Here is a 19,760-nt window from a genome sequence, read left to right on the forward strand (position 1 = left end):
CCCTGCCCCACCCCGGCCCAGGGCTCTGCCTACCGCATCAGCTGTTCCTTGACATTTCCTCCTTCTCTTCAGCTCAATGCCAAGTTCAGGTTTCCCAAAGCCCCTCCCTGGCTAGGGAGGTATGGGGAAGAAGGTGGCTGGCCTAGGGTCCCATGGCTGGAATAGAGCAACCTCTCTGCTACTTGTCTGGCTCCTGGCCAGGCAGGGATGGCCCCTCGCCCTGGCTTGGCACAGGCCCACAGAAGGGACGGGTCTGACCTGGGCCACTTAATCTGATCCCCGCAGTCTCTTCCTAATTTCTCCTCATCCTCCTCTGGCTGGTCTTAAGTAATTTAGTGATTCAGTCTGTGACCCTTGCCCTGGTGTATACCTACTGTGTGTCAGATGCAGGGAAGGCAGGCAGGGGTGGGGGGGGGGCATTTGCTGAGCTCCTACTGAGTGTCAGGAACACTGCTAGGAGCACTTCAGGAGTAGCTCGTGTGAGCCTCCCAGAAAGCCTGTGAGGTGGGTATCCACCTCTGCAACCCTGGGACCTACATGACATGGCAGGCCGTCGCAAGAGGCGAGTGGGGAGGGTGGCTAGGGCTGGGCTAAGGCGCTCAGACCTTGTCTTAAGGGAGGGGTTTTAAGCAGGAGCAAGACTGGTCAGGTGTGTGTTTACAATAGGTGGACAGCAGAAAGGCCTTCCCAGCAGGGGCCACAGCTTGAGCAGAGGCATGGAGGTCTGAAAGGTCAAGGCAGGTTCGAGTCCATGAGCAGCCACCTTCAGGCACCAAAAAGAGAGCTGGAGAGGGGAGGTAGTGGGGGTACGGAGTGCCCACTGAGGGGCTGGGCTGGGATGCTGGCGGGGAGAAGGCATCAAGGGAGTGTGCTGGGCTGGGGAAGCAACAGAGCTAAGGGGCCTGAGGTCAGAGGGCGCAGCCTGAGGGCCGGGGCAGGGGAGAGGAGATGGGGGCAGGGGCAGAGGAGCCAGGTGGGCTGCGGCTGAGCATTCCCGTGGGGACAGGCAGAAGAGACACTGCTGGTGGTCGGACAGGACGTGCACACCAGGCTTCAAGCCCCAGAGAGAAGCCCAGACTGTGCTGTGAGCCGTGAAACACCGAGCCCTGACCCTTACAGCGGGCCAAGCACACTGTCACTTCGTTTTTCTGGCTCTAAAAGGTGAAGAAAGTTGGATGGGTGGATGAATGAAACACCTAGAGCTGCTTCTGTCAACAGCATCCTGATGGCAGCCGGCCCATCTATCCATCCATCTGTCCATCCATTTGTTCTGGATACGTTCTCTGGGCCACACCGGGACCAGCGCTGGGGATCCTGAGGCAAACGGGAGAGTCCTGCCATCCGGGAGCCCCAAGCTAAGTGGAGGAAGCAGACATGTGACCCCTCAAGCGTCTACCAAAGAGAACTCTCACCTGAGACCGGCTACATGCCACCGAGGACCTTCACGTGGTCCAGGCTGACCTTTCATGGCCTCACGCTGCCTCAGCCCTCTGTGAATCTCTGTGTGCTGTGACCCTGGGCTCCTCATCTCAGCGTCTCTCACAGCTCCCACCCGCAGGCCAGGCTTTTCTCTCCCGCCCACCTCGTCCCTGGGTGGCCCATCCACTCTAGGATTTGAAAACCCAGCCAAGCCCCAAGTCTGCACCCCCAGACCAAGCCTGCCTCTGGAGCTCCGGGCCCACCTTCCAACTACCTCCCTTTTGCTGTCTCGTGGGCTGAGAGACTTGGTCTTCCCCTAGGACGTGTACCCCCGTAGCCATCCCCGACCACCCAGATGCTCCTGCCACAGACACACACGGGTCCCCAACACGTCCCTGCCCTCCCCTCCCAGCTCAGATCCACCACAAGCCGCATCCACAGGACTGCATTTCCAAATTCTCCCTCAAATCCACCCACTCCTCTCCCCGAGTCCTAGCTACGATCACCTCACCTGGACCAGGGAACAGCCTGCTTTGTTTAGAGCCCAATGTACCTGGATTCAAATCTCGGCTCCAACTCACCGGCTGTGTGATCTTGGGCAAAGCACTTGCTCCTGCCCCTCAAGTGAGGGATGAGCAGCCCAGAGCCAGGGACCTGACCCAGGATGGAAAAAAGGATCAGGGAGGACTTCCCAGTGGAGGTGATGCCTGCTTTGGGTCTTAAAGGGTAAGTGGGAGTTAGCCAGGCAACAAAGGAGTGGGGAGCATTCCCGGCGGAAGCAGCAGCCTGGGCACACCCCCAGAGGTGAGAAGCAGGAGCGCTGTGTGAGGAGAGCTGAGCATTCCAGCGAGGACTGGGAGAGGGGGGAGGAGGCTGGAGCAGCAGTCAGGACCTGACCTAGACGGTCGATTCCTGAATCCTAGGCCTGGAGTCTGGACTCGGAGCAGTGGGTGACGGGGCAGAATCTGTGGTCTAGAGAGACCCCTCTGACCGCTGCGTGCGGAAGGGACTGGAGAGGCCAGGAGAGGGGCAGCAGGAGGACACCCGTCAGGAGGCCCCTGGAGAATGGAATGGAAGTGAGAGGCATGGGCCGAGCTGGGCCAGGGAGGAGAGTGACCGAGGAGGCCTGGCTATTTGGTTGGAGCTGGAGGCCAAGGAAGCATGCAGGTCGCCCCCCACCACGTGGCCCAGGAGGCCCTCCGGACACCCACGCAGACAAACATGGTCACAGGAACATGCAGACAGCACCAAACTCGGACACACATGACAGACACAGACCTGTAGTCCCACACACGGACAGATGGGGACACAGAGCAGGAACCCACAGCTGCCAAGACAGGTGGGTGCTGTTACAGGAAGGGGAGTGCACACGGCCCCCAGGGGAGATCCAGGGGGAGGCAGTGAAGGCACTTGAAGTTGGGATGAACACAATTCCTTAATCCCCGCCCGCAAAGAACAAACCCCTCATTGACAGATTTCAACCTGGAGTCACAGGTTCCTTACCTAGAGTGTCCTTTCCCACTTGGTGAACTTCTACTCATCCTTCAAGACCCAGCTCAAGTGTTCCCTCTTCTACGGAGCTTTCCCTGAACCCCCAGTCAGTCACTTCCTCTGTGTTCCCAACAGCACCTTGTATATGGGAATAACAATAACAATAACAATAATAATAAAATGGCAGCTACTATTGATTTCAACACCTACTATGTGCCAGGCACTGTGCTGAGTGTGTCATATGCATCATGGCACTGAATCTTCCCAATGATCCTGTGAGATGTGCATTTAACAGAAGAGGAAACTGCAGCTCAGAGAGGTTGACCAACCTCCCCAAAGTCACACAGCTAGCAAGTAATGGAGTTAGGACACCACCCAGGTCTGGTCCAGCACTCCAGTGCAGATTGGTATGCTTTTCTGTTTCCCTGGGTGACTTCCCTGCCAGACCACGAGCTCTTCACAGGTATAACTAGTGCTCATTCATCTTTGCCATTCCAGCACCTAGCCCAGAGTGGTCTCAGAAACTCTTTGTAGAATGAAAAAACACAATAATATTGACTACCTTTTCTTGAGCACTTACAGTGGGCCAGGAACTGTGTCAGGGCATTTTTACAGCCATTATTTTACTGGGGCAATAGACCCATGATACAGATGAGGAAACTGAAGTCCAGAGAGGTTAAGTAACTTGCCTGAGGTCACAGAGCCAAGTCTAGATTTAAAACCAGATCTGTCCATGACCGTTTCCCAGGAAGGTGGCCCCTGAGGCCAGCCTTGTAAGCTCCACAAAGGGGCACTGAAGAAGGGGTACACCAGGTGGCTGGGGTGGTCCAGGTACAGACAAACAGACACAATGCAGACAGGCAGCCCAGGGTGGCATGTGACTAGCCTTGCCCACTGCAGGACAGCAGGGTGCGGTTAAACAACCCTGTCCCACCCCCATCCCCAAACCATCCCACAGGCATCAAAAACTGAGATCTGCCCAGACCCCATGGCCACAGAGGAACGAGCTCCCAACAAAGCAAATGGGAGAGAGCAGGACCCAAAACGGTCCGGACACTATGATTACAAGGAGGCAAAAATAAAAACCTGCGTCAGAAAAAGCAAGCTGCAGGGAACCACACCCAGAGGGAGGGCTGGGAGAGGTGGCTGGAGCTGATCTGGTTTTTGTCTTTGTTTCTCTGATTTCCAGAGTCTCCGTAATGCCGTTCAGTTGCTTTTATAATGAAAACAATAAATTTATTCTCAAAGAAAAGACAGAAAACTGTTGGCAGCTCAAGGCAGAGGGGGAAGAGACAGAGGGTCTGGAGGCACGGAGGGGCAGGGGTGGGATCAGGGTCAGCTGGTGGTAGGCACTCAACTGACCACTGCGTGCCAGGCCCTGCACCGCCCCGTCCTCCAGGAAGGCATGACCTGGTTGGCAGCGGTGGATGTCAGCAAGGGCTACCCAGCAGAGGTAACATTCGCTGTGCACTGTGAGGCTGCTTTTAGGATTCTGCAGCGTAGGGAAAGAAGGTCTCCAGCACCTTCTCTGCCCGGGGCCAGGCCCTCTTCGGCTACTGCAAGAGTCCCTTCACTGGTTTCCCCACCTCTACCCACACCCCCCATTCCACTCTCCTTCTGCAGTCGCTGTGAGATTTCTAAAAGACAAAAGCAAATCACAATATTCACCTCCTTAGAACCTTCCATAGCTCCCTACTTCCCTCCAGACAAGGTCTGGATTCCTGGGGCCTTGTTTGTCTGGTCCCTGCTGACTCTGTGGCCTCAATGGCCACCTTATACTCTGCCCAGCCAGAGAGAGATCCCCTAGTGCTCCACTTCCCTTCTTACTTCCTCACCATCAGTCAGGCTGCCCCCTCTCCCTGGAACCGTCTGACCTCCCCACTTCACTAGCTAACTGCAGATTATCCTCAAGCTCCAGCTTATGGACCACTTCCTCCTGAAAGCCTTCCAAAACTGCTCTACCTCTATCACCTCCTGGGCTGTGTTGGGAGCCTCTCCTCTGTTCCCTTTGTGCCCTACACATCTATCATCAGAGCACACATCCCTGTATTTTCTGTCTGTGTTCTTGTCCATCTCTGCTGTTGGACATGCTCTCTGTCAGGGCAGAATCATGGCTGGGTAACTTACCTTTTAGGCCCTAAGAGTACCTGATAAGTGTTTGAATGAATGAATGAATGAATGAATGAATGGATGCTCAATGTGGAGGCAACTGAGTGTTATGGCCTAGATAGAGGGAAGTCCCCTCCCCTCCCCTGGCACTAAACTCTGTTCCCTGTTTCCTATATCTAAGCCCTATCTTCCTAATTGGTCTGAGAAGGGGCTATGTGTGCTCTGTAAAGGCTAGCAGACCAAAAAGGATGTGAACAGCTAATAAACAAAGAATAGTTCTGCTTCCCTGGCAGTGAAAATGAAATGAGGTTCACCTCTTAAAATAGCAAAGAGAAATAAGAAAATGATAATACGCTATGCTGGTGAGGGTATGATGAAATTGGCACTTCTACGCGTTATTGGTGGGAGTGCAAATTGGAACATTTCTAAAAACAGTCTGGCAATAACGTGACAAGAGCTCAAAAAAATGTTCAGACTTCCTGGCCTAGTGATCCCATTCTTGGTCATCTGTCCCTAGAAAATAACCCAAATATAGACAAAGGTTTATGTACAAAGCTGTTTGCTTCAGTGGTTTGTTTCTGTGTTTTTTTTTTACCATATTGAAAAACTGAAAACAGCCAAAATTTTAAACAATGGGAGGATGGCTCTGTAAATCATGTTACACAGTGACATAGTCTACAACCATTAATAACGGCCAGTGTTTACCGGCATTGTAATGACTCATTTAACTCTCATATCAACCTTACAAGGAACTGAGGCACTGAGAGATTAGGGGAGCAGATTTTCTAAATTGTACGGACGGACGGAGCAATGATATCCATATAAAAACCAGGTACTGAGAGGAGGGAAGGAAAAGCCAGAATGCTAACAGTGACGGTGCTTCCGGCTTGGGGTGAGAGCAGAAATGGCAGGTTTGGACTTACCTCATTTCCCTATTCTGACTTTTCTGCAGGGTAGTTACGTGACTTTTTAAAAGGAATATTAATAAAACTATAGGTTCAGCAAGCTTAGGCTAAGCAACACAGCCCAAACCCTGCCCACAGCTCCACTAGGATTCTGGCCTCAGGCCCTGCGGGTTTACCCAGGAGGAGAGAAGGGCTAGGAGAGGGCCAGGGGCTTGCTCAAGGTCCCACAGTGAGCCTCCAGCCACACCCCAGACCCCAGTCAGGACACAGAGTCAGGAAGGGGCTCCCCGTCCTGGGTGGAGGCTTCGGAGGGGAGGCCCAGGCCAAAGCCTGCCCAGGTCACTCACTCCTGCTTGAAATCTCTCTCGGGTTCCCATCACTTTTGAGGTATGGTTCAAAATCCCCAGCACAGAGGCCTTTGCCAGTGAGGCTCTGCAGGCCATATGCATCCCAACAGGTACATCCCCATGGCCTCCCTCCTTCCAGCCCCACAACACCACCTGCAGTTCCCCCAAAACAAGTTGCTCTTTCATGCCACCGTGCCTTTGCACAGCCTGTGTCCTTCCATCATCCAGCGAAAGCTGTGCCAGGTGCCCATCAACCACCAGTCAGCTCAGGCGTCACAGCCCTAGGGAAGCCTTCCTGCTCACCAGCCCCCCCCCCCCCCAAGCTGTATTTGCAGCCTCTCCCCTGAGCTCTCACAGCCTCCTGGGCCTCCTCCACCACAGCACTGATCCCACTAAGCTAGAATTGCCTGGTTCCTTGTCCACCCAGTCCCCGGCGTAGCTGTGAACTCCCTGAGATCAGAGCTTGGGTCTGGTTCTTAGTTACAACCCCACACCCCAACTTGGCCCCACAGCTCACCTGGCTCTTCTTTCAGGTCTCAGCTAAAGGTCACTTTCAAACTCTCCCTAGCAGAAAGTAGATTACCCTGTTATCCATACCCACAGCCCCCTGCATTCTCTGCCATCTCTCTATCAAGCCTCTGGAAACTCCCTCCAGTCGTGACTCGAAAGGACAGGGCCACCAATGCAGCCCCAGAGCCAAGTGCTGGCCACACAGTAAGTGCTCAGGTGCCTAGTTCATGCTAGGTGCTCAATAAACGTGCACTAAGAGAGAAGGGCTGTGCCTGAGAGAGGAGGGGTCTGTCCACGTGGGCTCTGAAGACTGAGGGCTTTGCCAAGAGAGCCAGAGGGTAGAGGAAGAGGATTCCAAGCAGAGGGGCGGTGTGCGCAAAGACATGGAAAACTGGCTAGCTTCCCAGGGTAGCTAAGCGTTCTCAAACCTGCTCCCTGCCCCAGAGTGGCAACAAGCTGATGCTGGGGCTCAGGTGAGCTATGGGGTGGGGGCACTCCTGGGAAGATGCGTTCATCCCATTGAGGGATGCACGAAGATCTCATGAAGGCGGGACTTACTAAAGGAGGAAAGCAGAGAGGTCAAGAGAAGCCAGGGAAGGGCAGGCCAAGGAGTAAGAAGTACACATGCAAAGGCCCAGAGGCAGGAATGCACAAAGCATCACGTTTGGTCTGGCGTGGGTATGGTGCAGGAATTTGCAGAGGAAGAAGGGAAAGGTGTCTGGGGCTGTTCATAAAGGGCCACAGTTCCAGGCTGAAGTGCTTGGATAAAAGGCCATGGGGAGCCATGGAAGGTCTCTGAGCAGGGGAAGGCCACGGTCAGGGTTTTCAGTGGACAGGTTATTATGGGGCCAGAAGGATGGTCTGGGAGGGACAGGCAGGAGATGGTCTAGGAGAGAGAAGCTGAAGTTTGCCATCTTCCCAGCTTGAGACCCCCATGCGCTCCAAGTTGGCCTCTCACGACCCCTCTGCCCTCCATGTGCCCCCACTCCATGCAGCCCAGAGTGCTGAGCCCCAGCTGCTGGGTCCCACCCTGCCTCCAAGAGCCAGGCCAGCCTAGGGAGCTCGTGCCTGGGAACTTCCTGTGGGGACCGAGGCTCCCGAGGGTCCTGGATCCAATTAGGCTGGGTTTCCGCAGCCCCGCAGGGCTGGAAGGGCAGTTTTCACTGAGGGAGGGACGGATCCGCAGAGAGAGAGGCTGCTATCTGTGCCCTGGTCAGTGGTAGCTGGGACGCTGCCCTTCCCCTCGCAGTCCCTCCCACTCCCTGCCCCACCCGCTCTCCAGTACCAGCCACCCAAAGATACCCAGGGCAGTTATACTGTCTGGGAGCCTCGGTGCCCTCATTTATAGAACGGGCCAGGTTCCCCTTCTCAGGCAAGAGAACCTGAGGTTCTCTTTCATGCCACTGTGCCTTTGCACAGCCTGTGTCCTTCCATCTGGGGCCATCACCCAGCTGGAGCCCTGCCAGGTTCCCATCAACCACCAGTCAGCTCAAGTGTCATGGCCCTGGGGAAGCCTTCCTGCTCACCGCCCGGCTGTATTTGCAGCCTCTCCCCTGAGCTCCCACAGCCTCCTGGGCCTCCTCCACCACAGCACTGATCCCACTAAGCTAGAATTGCCTGGTTCCTTGTCCACCCAGTCCCTGGCATAGCTGTGAGCTCCTGAGGTTAGTTACCCTTCTGCTGGCTTAGAATACATGCCCTTCTCTGCTTCCATCTCCCCTGGGGACTCCCAGCTCCCATCCCCACACGGAACTCCTTCTGCCGGCGTGAAATGACAAGAAGAAGAAGTAACTGAGCCTGTGTTCCATGCCAGGCACTGTCAGACAGTTGACAAGCATTTCTCTCAGGCTCCGAACGACCCTGTGAAGTAGATGCTGTGAGCATTTCGAAACACGACACACATTCAGAAAGATGCTAAGAACATAGACGAACAACTAAATGACTACTTAGAAAACACACACCCCGGGCACCCAACAGGCCCCGACCCCATGTCCCTTCTCCCATCCCCTGAGGGCCCCGCCCTCCTGGCTTCTACCCCAATCTCTTCCTTGTTTGGAGTCAAGAATGGGGCTCCGGCCCAGTCACACAGCTGATGAGGGCAGAGGGAGCTTGAACCCACTGCCGCCAGCTTGCTGTGTGACCTTTACAAAACAGAGTTTCAACGAAATCACAGTCTGGGTTCCTGGATCCTCTGAGGGACAAATGGCAACTCAGGGGCTAAAAGCAGTTTCTGTACAAAACAGCCCGGGTCAAAACCCCAGCTCGGGCCCTTGAGATTGTTACCAAACTGAGGATGACAATGGTATGTCCACAGGGCTGTCGCTGTCATTTGGAGTTCGTAGGTACCCAGTCTTGAGAATGGTGCCTGGTGCAGTAAGGGCTCTGTAAGCCTTAGCTATTGTTGTTCTGTTAGGTTCTCTAAGGCGTAAGGGAGCCCTTCCCAACATTCCAAAGACCCACATGGAAATCTGACCAACCAAGGAGGTGAACTGGGCTGCGGTGGGGGGAGTACAGCAGCTCAGGCAGGCTTTTAGGACCCCCAGGGGCTGCTCCGCCGACTGCTGGAGAGCCAAGTCTGGGATTAACTCCAAACGGGGAGAGCCGAATGCTGAACCCCCCAGGCTCTGGCCTGGTCCCCAGGAGCTTTCTAGACGGGTCCTAGAGGTCCCAGGCTGGGAAGCCCTGGCAGGTGGTCACAGCCTGTTCTCATGCTATGCCTCAGGATCCCCGGCGGGGGGGGGGGGGGGGGGGGGGGGGCGGGGGGGGGGGTGCAGGCAGCCTGTGGGGCAGGTCAGACAAAGCACAGGCCTGCAAAGAGAGTGGCCCTAAGCAGGGCAAGTCAGCAGAGGGTTGGCTGGTCAGAGAAGGGTGGGGAGGGCCCAGGCTAGACACCTGGAGAGGGGCAAACAGGCCGGGGAAGACCTACTACAGGCCCTGCCACACCAGGCCCACCTTGCCCTTGCCCTTTACACCCTCCCTTTATATCACCCCCAAGGGATGGTCTTGGGGCCATCACCTTCTCCATGTTCCTTGATTTCCCACTTCATGGTCTTTGCCCAGGCCATTCTCTGGCCAGAATGCCCTTTACCTGGAACACTGCAGCACTCCCTCCCAGAAGCACCTCTGCCCTGCATACACCACAGTAAACCTAAAACCAAGAAGTTACAGGGAAGCATAGCTTCCCAGAGAAGTATTTCCTTCCTAGCATTTGCCAAAATCTGTAATCAATCACCATCCGTGTGCTCTTCGGTGTAATGTGGGTCTCCCCCGCGAGGGCAGGGACCACATCGACGCTCCTCACCTCTACCTGCACCAGCATCTAGCACACGGCCTGGGATATAGTAAATGCTCAAGAAATACCACTGAACCAAGGGGAGAAGCTGAGCTGCCGGCTCCACCGCCCCAAGCCGATCCAGGCAGGGCATGGGTCCACACGCCAGTGCGAGGGTACACCTGAGGGCTCGTGCGCAAGGCCCAGGATGTGAGGCTACGCCTTCGTGGGTGGAAACGAGTGTGTGCCTGCAAGATGTACCTACATGTAAGACACACGCGTGCCCAAGTATGCCCGTGTGCAGATGATGAAGCTGGTGTGGGAACGCACATGAGGGACAAGCATGCAGCTACGCATCGTTTCCTGGGAGGGTATAGGCGGGGGTGGTAACCCTGTGAGTGGCGGGAGTGCATGTGTGTGTGTGATGTGTGTGTACCGTGTGTGTGGATGTGCACTCCAGCAGACGTGCCTCCTGAACTGCTGGCTCCTGCAGGCCCGGTTCGGGGTATGTCTGGTGGTGTTTCTGAAATAGCAGGGGAGCAGCCCAAGTTGGCAAAACCGGGCAGGCGGAACACGTCAAAAACGGTAGCGAGGGGCGCCTGGGTGGCTCAGTCGGTTCAGCGTCTGACTCTTGATTTCGGCTCAGGTCGTGACCTCACGGTTGGGAGATCGAACCCCGCATCGGGCTCCACACTAAGCATGGGGCCAGCTTGGGTTGGGATTCTCTCTCTCCCCCTCTCTCTGCCCCTCCCTCTCCCTCTCTCAAAATAAATAAATAAACTTAAGGAAAAAAAAAGGGATGGTAGTGAAATGGTTGATGGTGTGATTACGTATGAATGTGCATGTTTAAGTGTATCTGGGGGTGTGCCCACCCCAGCCAGGTACCCTCCCCCTCATCAAAGAACCTGAAATGGCTAGTCTGTCCCCTCAAGGAGCATGAAACCTTTGCCCAAAGCTCAGAGAAGGACCCAGATGGTGGGGGCCCATCTCCCCCAGCTGTATCCTATAGCTATATGGATGAAGCAGGGACAAGCCAGGACACTTTGGGCCCCAGAAGCAAATCCCTTGGCGTTCCCTACACACCTTATCCACTGAAGACACCACTTGGTCCCCTCCCCAAATCCTACCCAGTCTCCAAAGCCCGGCCCCAGCCGCAGGTTCCAGGAAGCCATGCCCACCTCTTCAATCCCACCCAAGTGCCAGGCGAGGCACTGGGCCCCTTATGGGGCCTGTACATCCAGGAATGTGACCCCTTTATGGATGTAAAGAGACGGGCACTAAAGAGGGAGCAGCTTCCCCAACAAGCACTGTTCCTGTCCTTAAACCCCAAGCCACATACTGTGGCAGCCTGTTGGCACCTGGGGAGCAGAAAGCGTGCCACGCAAAGCATTGTAAGGTGTGTGTGGCCTTGGACAAGCCCTACCTACTCCTCTCCCTTCCTGCTTTATTCCCCCAGTGGACAGGGTGAGGTTTGCCTGGGTAATCTGTGAGGCCTACCTCTCTCCAGTTAGTGCATGACTTTAGATCTCAAATGATTCTCAAGGAATTGGGTACATAAACATCATCAGAGGGAGACTTTCTTGGGGCTACGTGGAGAGAGAACTGTCCTCTTTCCCCGAGTACACCAGGCCTGTCCGATACCCTGGGCAGGTGCCTAGCACAGTGCTCCAGGCACAGGAGGAACTCGGGACCCATGCTTTGTACACACTCATTCTTTCACTCGCCCGTACATTCAGCACCGTGCACCAAAGCTGTCTGCCCTTCAAGGAGCTCACAACTCAGTGGGGAGAAAAAGGCTGCCAAAGTCATGAAATCACAAGGTCAAAAGCACTGGGACTCCATAACGCTAACATCACCACCCAGTTGTTATTCACAGGGGAAGCGCAGCACTTTATACTTTGTAGAGAAAATCTTTCTGGCAAGGACAATTTGTCTGACAAGAAGAGGCTGGGGGCGCCCCACCACTCCAGCTGAGATCAGAGGCCCTTTTGTCAAGGATGTGGGAGGGGGATTATTGCTCTGTGCAGGGGCGGGGAGTGTCGGGTGAGGCTGGACTTCCCTTCAATAGCTGTAGGATTCTAAGGAGTCCCAGAGTACTGGGTTCAAATCCTGAAATGCCCCCACCAAGGTCTGTGGACTCGGGCAAGTTACCTAGTCTCTCTGTGCCTCGATTTCCTCATCTGTAAAATGGGGGTGACGACAATGAGAATTTAATACGTTAACACTTATAAACTCTCGGGGAACGTGGCCTGATCCAAAGGAAGTACTCTGCACGGTTAAATAAGTAAGGCAGAGAAAGTCCTTTTTCTAAGATTCTAAATCCCAGATCAGAGCACACGAAGACTCCAAGTGTCAAAGGTTCTGAGATTGGAAGAGACGGAGATTCTCAGATCCCATGATTTAATCACCTCGTTATTTCCTAACAACAGCCGGGAGCCTCCTGGGGGAGAAGAGGACAGAGCTCAGTGTCACTTCATCTCCCAGGCGCTGCTCTACACGCAGGGCCACTGCCACACCTGGGCTCCTGGCATTTCTTCACCTCCACTAAAGCCCCAGCCACACCGTGCTGGAAACACCTGCCGACTCGCCTGAGAGGGGCTGAAGCATGTTCAGCAGTGTAGACAGGCAAGAAGTGCAAATGAAGAATAAATGAGAAAGCTTCAGATACTGATAAGGGCCACAAGAGAAAGTGGAAAGGTGCTGACGTGACAGAGTGGGAAGCTATTCCAGAGCAAGTGGTCAGGGGAGCCCCTCGGAGGAGGTGACATCTGAGCAGAAACCTGTGAGACAAGAAGGTGCTGGCCATGCAAACATTTGGGAGGGTTCTAGGTGGAGGATAGGCAAAGGCCCTGCCAACAACCTGTAAATTCAAGGTGCAGAAAGAAGCTGGTGTGGCGGAGGTGGTGGGCCTGGGGAGGGGGTGTGCAGGGGGGCCGAGGGGCTCCAGGCAGGCCCAGACCACGAAGGGCCTTGTAGGCTCACAAAGAACTTCGGATTTTTGTTCTTTGAAATGCCCTGGAAACACTGGAAGAATTTCAGCAGGGGCACGACAAGCCAGGGCAGGGTGTTCAGGGTCCCCATCTCATTTCGCTCATTTTGACGACATCATGATGGGTTTCAAAATCAAGGCGGGCTTAGGTTGGTGATCAGCAATCCTTACCATCCAGGTCGCGTACACTGAGTTCCTACAACATAGCCTGGCCAGGGCTTGGAGACAGCCCAGACACTCTTGTCATCACTCCCCCACAAGAGATTCACAGTGTACCTCATTTTAAGGATGAAGAAACTGAGATTGAAAAAGGGGAAGAGTGTGTCCAAAGTGACACAAGCCATGTACCACCCTGTGCAAACTGTAAAGTCTGATTCACAAATGGGACTTGGTCCCAGGACCTGGATCCACCATCATGATGGTCTGTGGAACTAAAACCATTGATATTTTTAAGGCTCCTCTTCACCAAAAGACCTTCCCTGTGACACATGTAGGCACCCACGAATACTGCCCTATGTTCCACGTACCTGAAGTCTCATACCTCTTCCCCATTGGCTTCAGAGCCCGGGAAGACTGTACTTGTACCTCACGTGGCCATCCAACCTGTGCTGGGTAAGCTGGGGACTGGATGGATGGAAGGATGGAGGGATGGACTACCGAAATGGCCAACCACTAAACTCACAAATGGATAATGAAAAGAATAAAGGGATGATCTAGAAAGCCAATGAACAAATAAACACTGAGAGTAGTGGAAGGAAGGAAGGAAGGAAGGAAGGAAAGAAGGGAGGGAGGGAGGGAGGGCTGGCTTTGCTTTACAGAAAGGCAGGGCAAGGAAGTATCTGCCCAGGAAAGGGCAGGCCAGGCTAGCTTCAGACCCAGTCCACACCTCACCCACACACAGCTTCCTTTCCATCTGGGGCCATCTTGCCTCCATTCCCCAAGCCTGAAAATAGCCTATTTCTCAGCCCCTGGACAAACCCACGTCTCTGGTGAGGTGTTGGCCATTACAGTACCCACTACCCCATCAGCAATCACCACCAGCAGCAATCACTGCTTCCCAGGGCCCAGTGGAGCCTAGCAGAGGGTAGAGTGGTTCACTCTCCCTCTGTGTGTCTCATAGAGGAAGGGAGACAGGAGACCAGGGTTCTGGTCCTAGCTGGGACCCAAACTGCTGGGTGACTTCAAGCCACTGGCTTCCCCTCTCTGAGACCAGGTGACCTCTCGGGGCCTTTTCAGCTCTGACATTCTATAGGGTTGGGGCCTCCAGATTTTTACACAGTCGCTGGGTCAGCAGAAGAATTTGAGAGACCAAACACTAGAAGGTAGGGGAAAGTCTTATCTACAAGCACCAAAGTCCACCTAGAGGCCTGGACAAGGAGTCTGGAGGCTTGTTTAAGCCCTCATCTGCCACTGCTTAACATCTCCAAGCCTCAGTTTCCTAAATTTTGAAATGGGGTTAAATATCCCCACCTCGACAATTTCAACCCAGGTGAGTTTCGGGGAGAGCCTGATGTGGTAACAACCATGTACCACACTATGCAAACTGTAAAGTTCCATTCATAAACCAGGGTTACCATGGTCGGTTAGCGGGCAGTGAAGGGTGACGTGCTGTCCTACTCCAGTTCAGTACTGTCCAAAATGATTCTTCCAGCAGTCAGGGCCTCCACAGAGAACAGTGGAGAGGGCCCAGAAGTGGGAGCCTAGACATCTGGGTCCTATCTCAGCTCTCCTAACTGGCAGTGTGACTTTGGGCAAGTCACTGCCCCACTCTGAACCTCAGTTTCTTCATCTGAAAAACACCTAGCTTGGGACCCTCTGGCCCAGGCATGCCAAGTTCTGCAGCCCTGAACCCCTAACCACCACCCCCCATCCCACCCCGCCTTCAATCCCTGACTCTGCCCTCAGGGAGCTCACATTGTCATGTGGAGACAAGATACAAACCAGAAGTTGAGAACTAGAGGGGTCTCCCCTCCTGGAGATGCTGGGACAGGGGCTAGAAAAAGGCTCAAGGTCCTTCCTGAACAAACTTTCCCAAAGAGGGAAAGACCAGGCCCAACCTGCCCTGGAGCCTTGGACAGCGCCTGGGCCTGGCCTTCAGACCCTCCTGTAGCCTTCAAAGCCAGCAGGCTCTGACCTGTCCAGCAAGATACTTCAATAACTTTGCCCAAGTCCAAACTACCTCCCAGAGAGGTGCCTTCAGAGTGTGGACAGAAGTAGCAATAAAGGGTAGGAGGACCACCAGGGAGAGGCTCAGACTAGCAAACCAGTGCCCCCCACACACCGACCAGCCCTCTCCTGCCCCTCCCTTCAGATAAAACCCACTGGGGCCCCCCCTAGCCTGAACCCTGACAAAAGCCCACCACCCCGGGGGGTATGTGTCACCAGATGCCACCTCCAGAGGCCAGGAGGCCCACCAGATCAAAGAAGGGGCTCTCTAACTGCCAACCACCAAACACCAAACACACTGCCGGAGGCTCCAGAAGCCACCCCAGCGCCTGGGGCATGATTCCTGCCTACAAGGGGGCCCCCTGGCCACCCATGAAGGAGACACCCCCACATCCCCACACACACTGCTCCAAGTCAAGACAGGGGAGAGCAGGATTATTTCCTCATGCCAGGGGTCTGAGTTGGAAACCGTGGGCCCATTCAGAGCCCCTACTGCCATATTTGCCAAATCTGTGGATATAGTTCCTTACAATGCCATTTTTATAGAGCCTCTTCCAAAAAGACATTTCCTGGTCCCCCCAAGTCCCCATCACCAACCCTCCACGTGCCCCCCGCAGCTCTGAGGAAACCGGCAGTTAACTTTTTCCCAAAAATCCTGCAAAGGCGGCTGCCTGGGAGGGGGGGGAGGGGGGGAGAAATGGGCCGCGAGATCCTTTCGCGGCATTTCACCGCCTTCCGAAAAAAAAAAAAAAAAAAAAAAAAAAAAGCTAAAAAAAAAAAAAAGAAGAAAACTTTCGGAGTTAACTTTAAATTCCCAGCCCTCCCCCCCAAATCGCCCAGCGGCTTCCTTTTTTTTTTCCTTTAAAGTGCAATTGCATTGTGTCTCACCTCCCCGAAAGGCTCGCGGCTCTCGCCAAAGAAAAGGAAAAAAAGCCAACCCTTCGGGTGCCCCCTCTGCTTCCAGCCGCCTCTCCCACATTCTCAGACAGTTTTATTAAAATTTTCAGACAAAAGAAAAACAAAAATGGCAGCCTGGCTTATTTTTAAAACAGGACAGGGACGCCATATTCTGCAGATCTGCAAAAAAGGGGAGAAATCCGGCACTGGCCGCTCCACCGGGCCGGCTGCAAAGTGCGCGAACCGCGCCGTTTGCAATCCGTTTATTTGCATTAAGCCCCATGAATCATTGTTTACCGGAGAATTGCAGCAGGTTTGAATAGCCCGGCTTAAGAAAACACACACACACACACACACACACACGCACACACACACACACACGCACACGCACACACTCGGAGAGCAGACCCAGACACGCCGCCGGAGACACTTCCTACCCGCGCGCCGCCGCCGCCGCCGCTCCGGGCCGGGCCCGAGGCGCAGGCGGCCCCGGGCCCTCGGAGCGCCCCGGCCCGCGCTGACAGCGCCCGCGCCCGGCCCGCGCCCCAGCCCGCAACTCGGCGCAACTTTCCCGCGGGCGGGCGCTCGGGCGGGCGCCCGCCGCCGCCGGGCCCGCTCCCCGCGCGCCCCGGGCCCGCACGGACCTGGCTGTGCTGGCGGCGGCTCCGGGACGCGGCCGCAGCCCCGCGCCCGGCGGCCCTCGCAGGGCCGGGCTGGGGCTCCGGCTCCGGGCTCCGGCTCGGGCTCCGGCTCGGTGCGGAGCCGCGCGCAAACCTTCCGGGTCGCCTGCTGTTCACTTCTGGGTTCTGCAAGCGCCGAGGCGGCGGCGGCGGCGGCGGCGGCGGGAGGCTGGGTCTGCAGCGCCGCGCGGCCCCCCGTGCGCTCGGCGAGCCCCCGCGCCAGGCGCCCGGCTCCGGGGGGGCCGCGTCGGGCCCCCGCCTCTCCGGCTGCGCAGCCCGTCCGGCCCCGGGGGCTCCCGCGAGTGGGCAGCGCCGGGCGCGGGCGACGGCGCGCGAGGGGAGGGGGCCGGGCGGGGGGCGGGGGCGGGCCGCACGCTGGGGGCCCCGCTCGGGCCCCGGGGCCTCGTCTCGCGCTCGCCGCCGCTGCCGCCGCCGCCGCCGCCTGGCAAAGTTGCGCCGCGCCCCCCGCCCGCGCCGCGCCCGAGGCAGAGCCACAAAGGAACTCCTCGCCCCCCTCCGCCCGCCAGAGCCGAGCGGGGAGGGCACCGGCGCCGGGCCCTAGGCCAGCCCCTTCCCCAGCGCGGGGGCTCCCGGGGCCCCGGCGGCCGCGGCCATTGTCCCGCCCAGGCCGGGCCGCCGCCTCGCCGCCCCCTCCCGGGTGATGGCGGGCTGGGGACCCGGGCCCGGCGGGGCCAGGCTGCCCCTGGGGGTCTCCTGCGCAGACGGCAGGCCGGAGGGGACCCCCGGAATGGGTCCCCACGGCTGGTAACCAACGACGGTGCTCAAAATCCAGGCTAAGATTTTTTTTTTTTTTTAAGAGGCGGACATGGGGATGGGGGCAGAAGTTTGTACTGGCCGGGCCACCCCTCCTTCTTTAGGTTCCGGCCCTCCCTGGCCCTAGGCCCGAGCCCCCAAGGGGTGGGGCCGCCTGAGGCTGTCAGCGGTTCTTCTCGCAAAGTCTGTCAGAGGTGGCACCGGCTGTCCCCCAGCTCCAGACCTTCGAGCCATCTGTGTGTGACTCCTCCTCCCGCCTCACCCTCCCCAGCCAATCAGTCACCAAGTCCTTCGGATTCGGCCTCCCGGGCTGTGTCAGCTTCCAAACTTCACTTCTACCTGAGGAGGCGGCCAGTCCCTGGGTCCTTTCACCGACTCAGACTTCTGTGACACTCAAAGCCACCCAGCCTCTAGGCCAAGAGGAATCAAGGCTGGCCCTGTCCTCAGGGAGCTCCCAGTCCCCAGGGAAGGACACACACACACACACACACACACACACACACACACACACACAATCACATGCCAGTTGTTTAGTTGTTTGCTGGTCCTCCTGGAAGCATTCCCAGTTGGGTGAATAGTGACTGAGGATCCACCATTCCACGCTTTCCTGGTTGGCTGGAAACACAGCCATGAACAAGTTGGACAAAGTTCCTGTCCCCATGGGGAGTTCAGTCTTGTACAGGGTGTCAAGGCTGTGAGCAACTAGAGGACCGGGCCTATGTAGGCCATTTGTTTCCAAGCCCCAAGCCCCAAGCACAGTGCCGCACAGAGGAGGGCACTGAACAATGTGGCAGGAATTAGTTGGAATTATAAAGCCCAAGGAGGGGGCAGGGAGGGGAGGAGTGGAGATGACACAGAGGAGGCCACTCTTCCTCAGCAAGGGGGAGGTCTTCTGAAATTAGATATAGGGTGAACCAGGTGGGGAAGAAGGAAGGACCTTCCAGTGTCCAGGAAAATGGGGGCGATAAAAGTATCAACTCATTGCTGAGAAGCTCAGTGCGATAATAATTAATAAATGGAAAAGGATCTCTCATGCAGAAGAATTCAAAATAGTTTATGGAGATATTCAAGGAGGGGGAGCAAACCCTAGGCTCCTAAGGTGTAGGCTGCAAATCGTGACTTCCTTCCAAAGTGCACGGTATGGAAAGGGAGGTGAAAGGAGTAACTTCACATTGGGGAAACCTGACAGCTACTACCATAGCCAGGTGATCAAGGCCAACACCAACAGCCACAAACCATGTTTTCAGTAAGTCACTTGATATGGCATGATAAAAGTGACACTTTATGTCTATGGTCTTCCAATAACCTATATAACGCCAGTCTTGTCATGACAAAAAACATGAGACCAACTCAAGTAGTAGAACGTCCTTAAAAATGCCTGACAGGGGCGCCTGGGTGGCTCAGTCGGTTAAGCGTCCCACCTCGGCTCAGGTCATGATCTCATGGTTTGTGAGTTCGAGCCCCACATGGGGCTCTGCGCTGACAGCTCAGAGCCTGGAGCCTGCTTCGGATTCTGTGTTTCCCTCTCTCTCTGCCCCTCCCCCACTCATACTCTGTCTCTCTCTCTCCCTGAAAATAAATAAACATTCAAAAAATAAAAAATAAATGATTAATTAAAAATGTTAAAAAATAAAATTAAAAAATGCCTAACTGATACTCCTCAAAACTGTCAAGGTCATCAAAAACAAAGTGAGTCTGAGAACCTGTTACTGAGAACCTGTTAGGCCCAGAGGAACCTAGAGACATACAGTTAAATACCCTGTGGTCTTGGAACAGAAAAAAAGACATTAGGTAAAAACTGAGGAAATCTTAATAAACTATGGATTTTAGTTAATAATAATGTATCAGTAAAAGCATTCATCAGTATTTGTAACAAGATATGATAAACACAGTAACATAAGATGTTAAAAATAGGGAAAACTGGGTGGGGGATATATGGGAACTCTATAGTACTTTCTCAATTTTTCTATAAATCTAAAACTGTTCCAATAAAGTATAGTGCTAACAAGAAAAAGAAATTCCTAAAAAAGTGTACTAACCCACATTGTTGTTGATGCCGTTGTTCAATGAAATGATGGTTGGTGAAGCACCTAACACATTCTAAGGGCCCAACAAATGTTATTATGTTGCTATTATCACCATCATTGTCATTCTAGGCACCTGGAATAGCACGTGCAAAGGCACTGGAGTTTAGGGTGAAGA

At 55.1% G+C, this 19,760-nt stretch overlaps 1 protein-coding gene across 3 annotated transcripts in view; it reads right to left on the reverse strand.

The window, feature by feature from the left end:
* ZNF362 (zinc finger protein 362) overlaps positions 1-16,907 on the reverse strand; it is a 39,780-nt gene extending 22,873 nt beyond the window's left edge. Inside the window, exons 1-2 of one of the 3 annotated variants that reach the window (XM_060624580.3) lie at positions 16,749-16,907; positions 2,923-3,048 (exon numbers count right to left, since the gene is read on the reverse strand). In XM_060624580.3, the coding sequence (XP_060480563.1) occupies positions 2,923-2,960 (38 nt within the window). In that variant the 5' untranslated portion in view covers positions 2,961-3,048; positions 16,749-16,907. Of the gene's footprint in view, positions 1-2,000; positions 2,074-2,922; positions 3,049-16,748 lie in introns of those variants that run through there. The other 2 variants (XM_060624583.3, XM_060624582.3) reach the window with 2 other exon arrangements.
* Between the last annotated feature and the right edge of the window lie 2,853 nt (positions 16,908-19,760).

Source organism: Panthera onca, chromosome C1 (genome assembly GCF_046562875.1).
Source record: "Panthera onca isolate mPanOnc1 chromosome C1, mPanOnc1 haplotype 2, whole genome shotgun sequence".
Lineage (NCBI taxonomy): Eukaryota > Metazoa > Chordata > Mammalia > Carnivora > Felidae > Panthera > Panthera onca.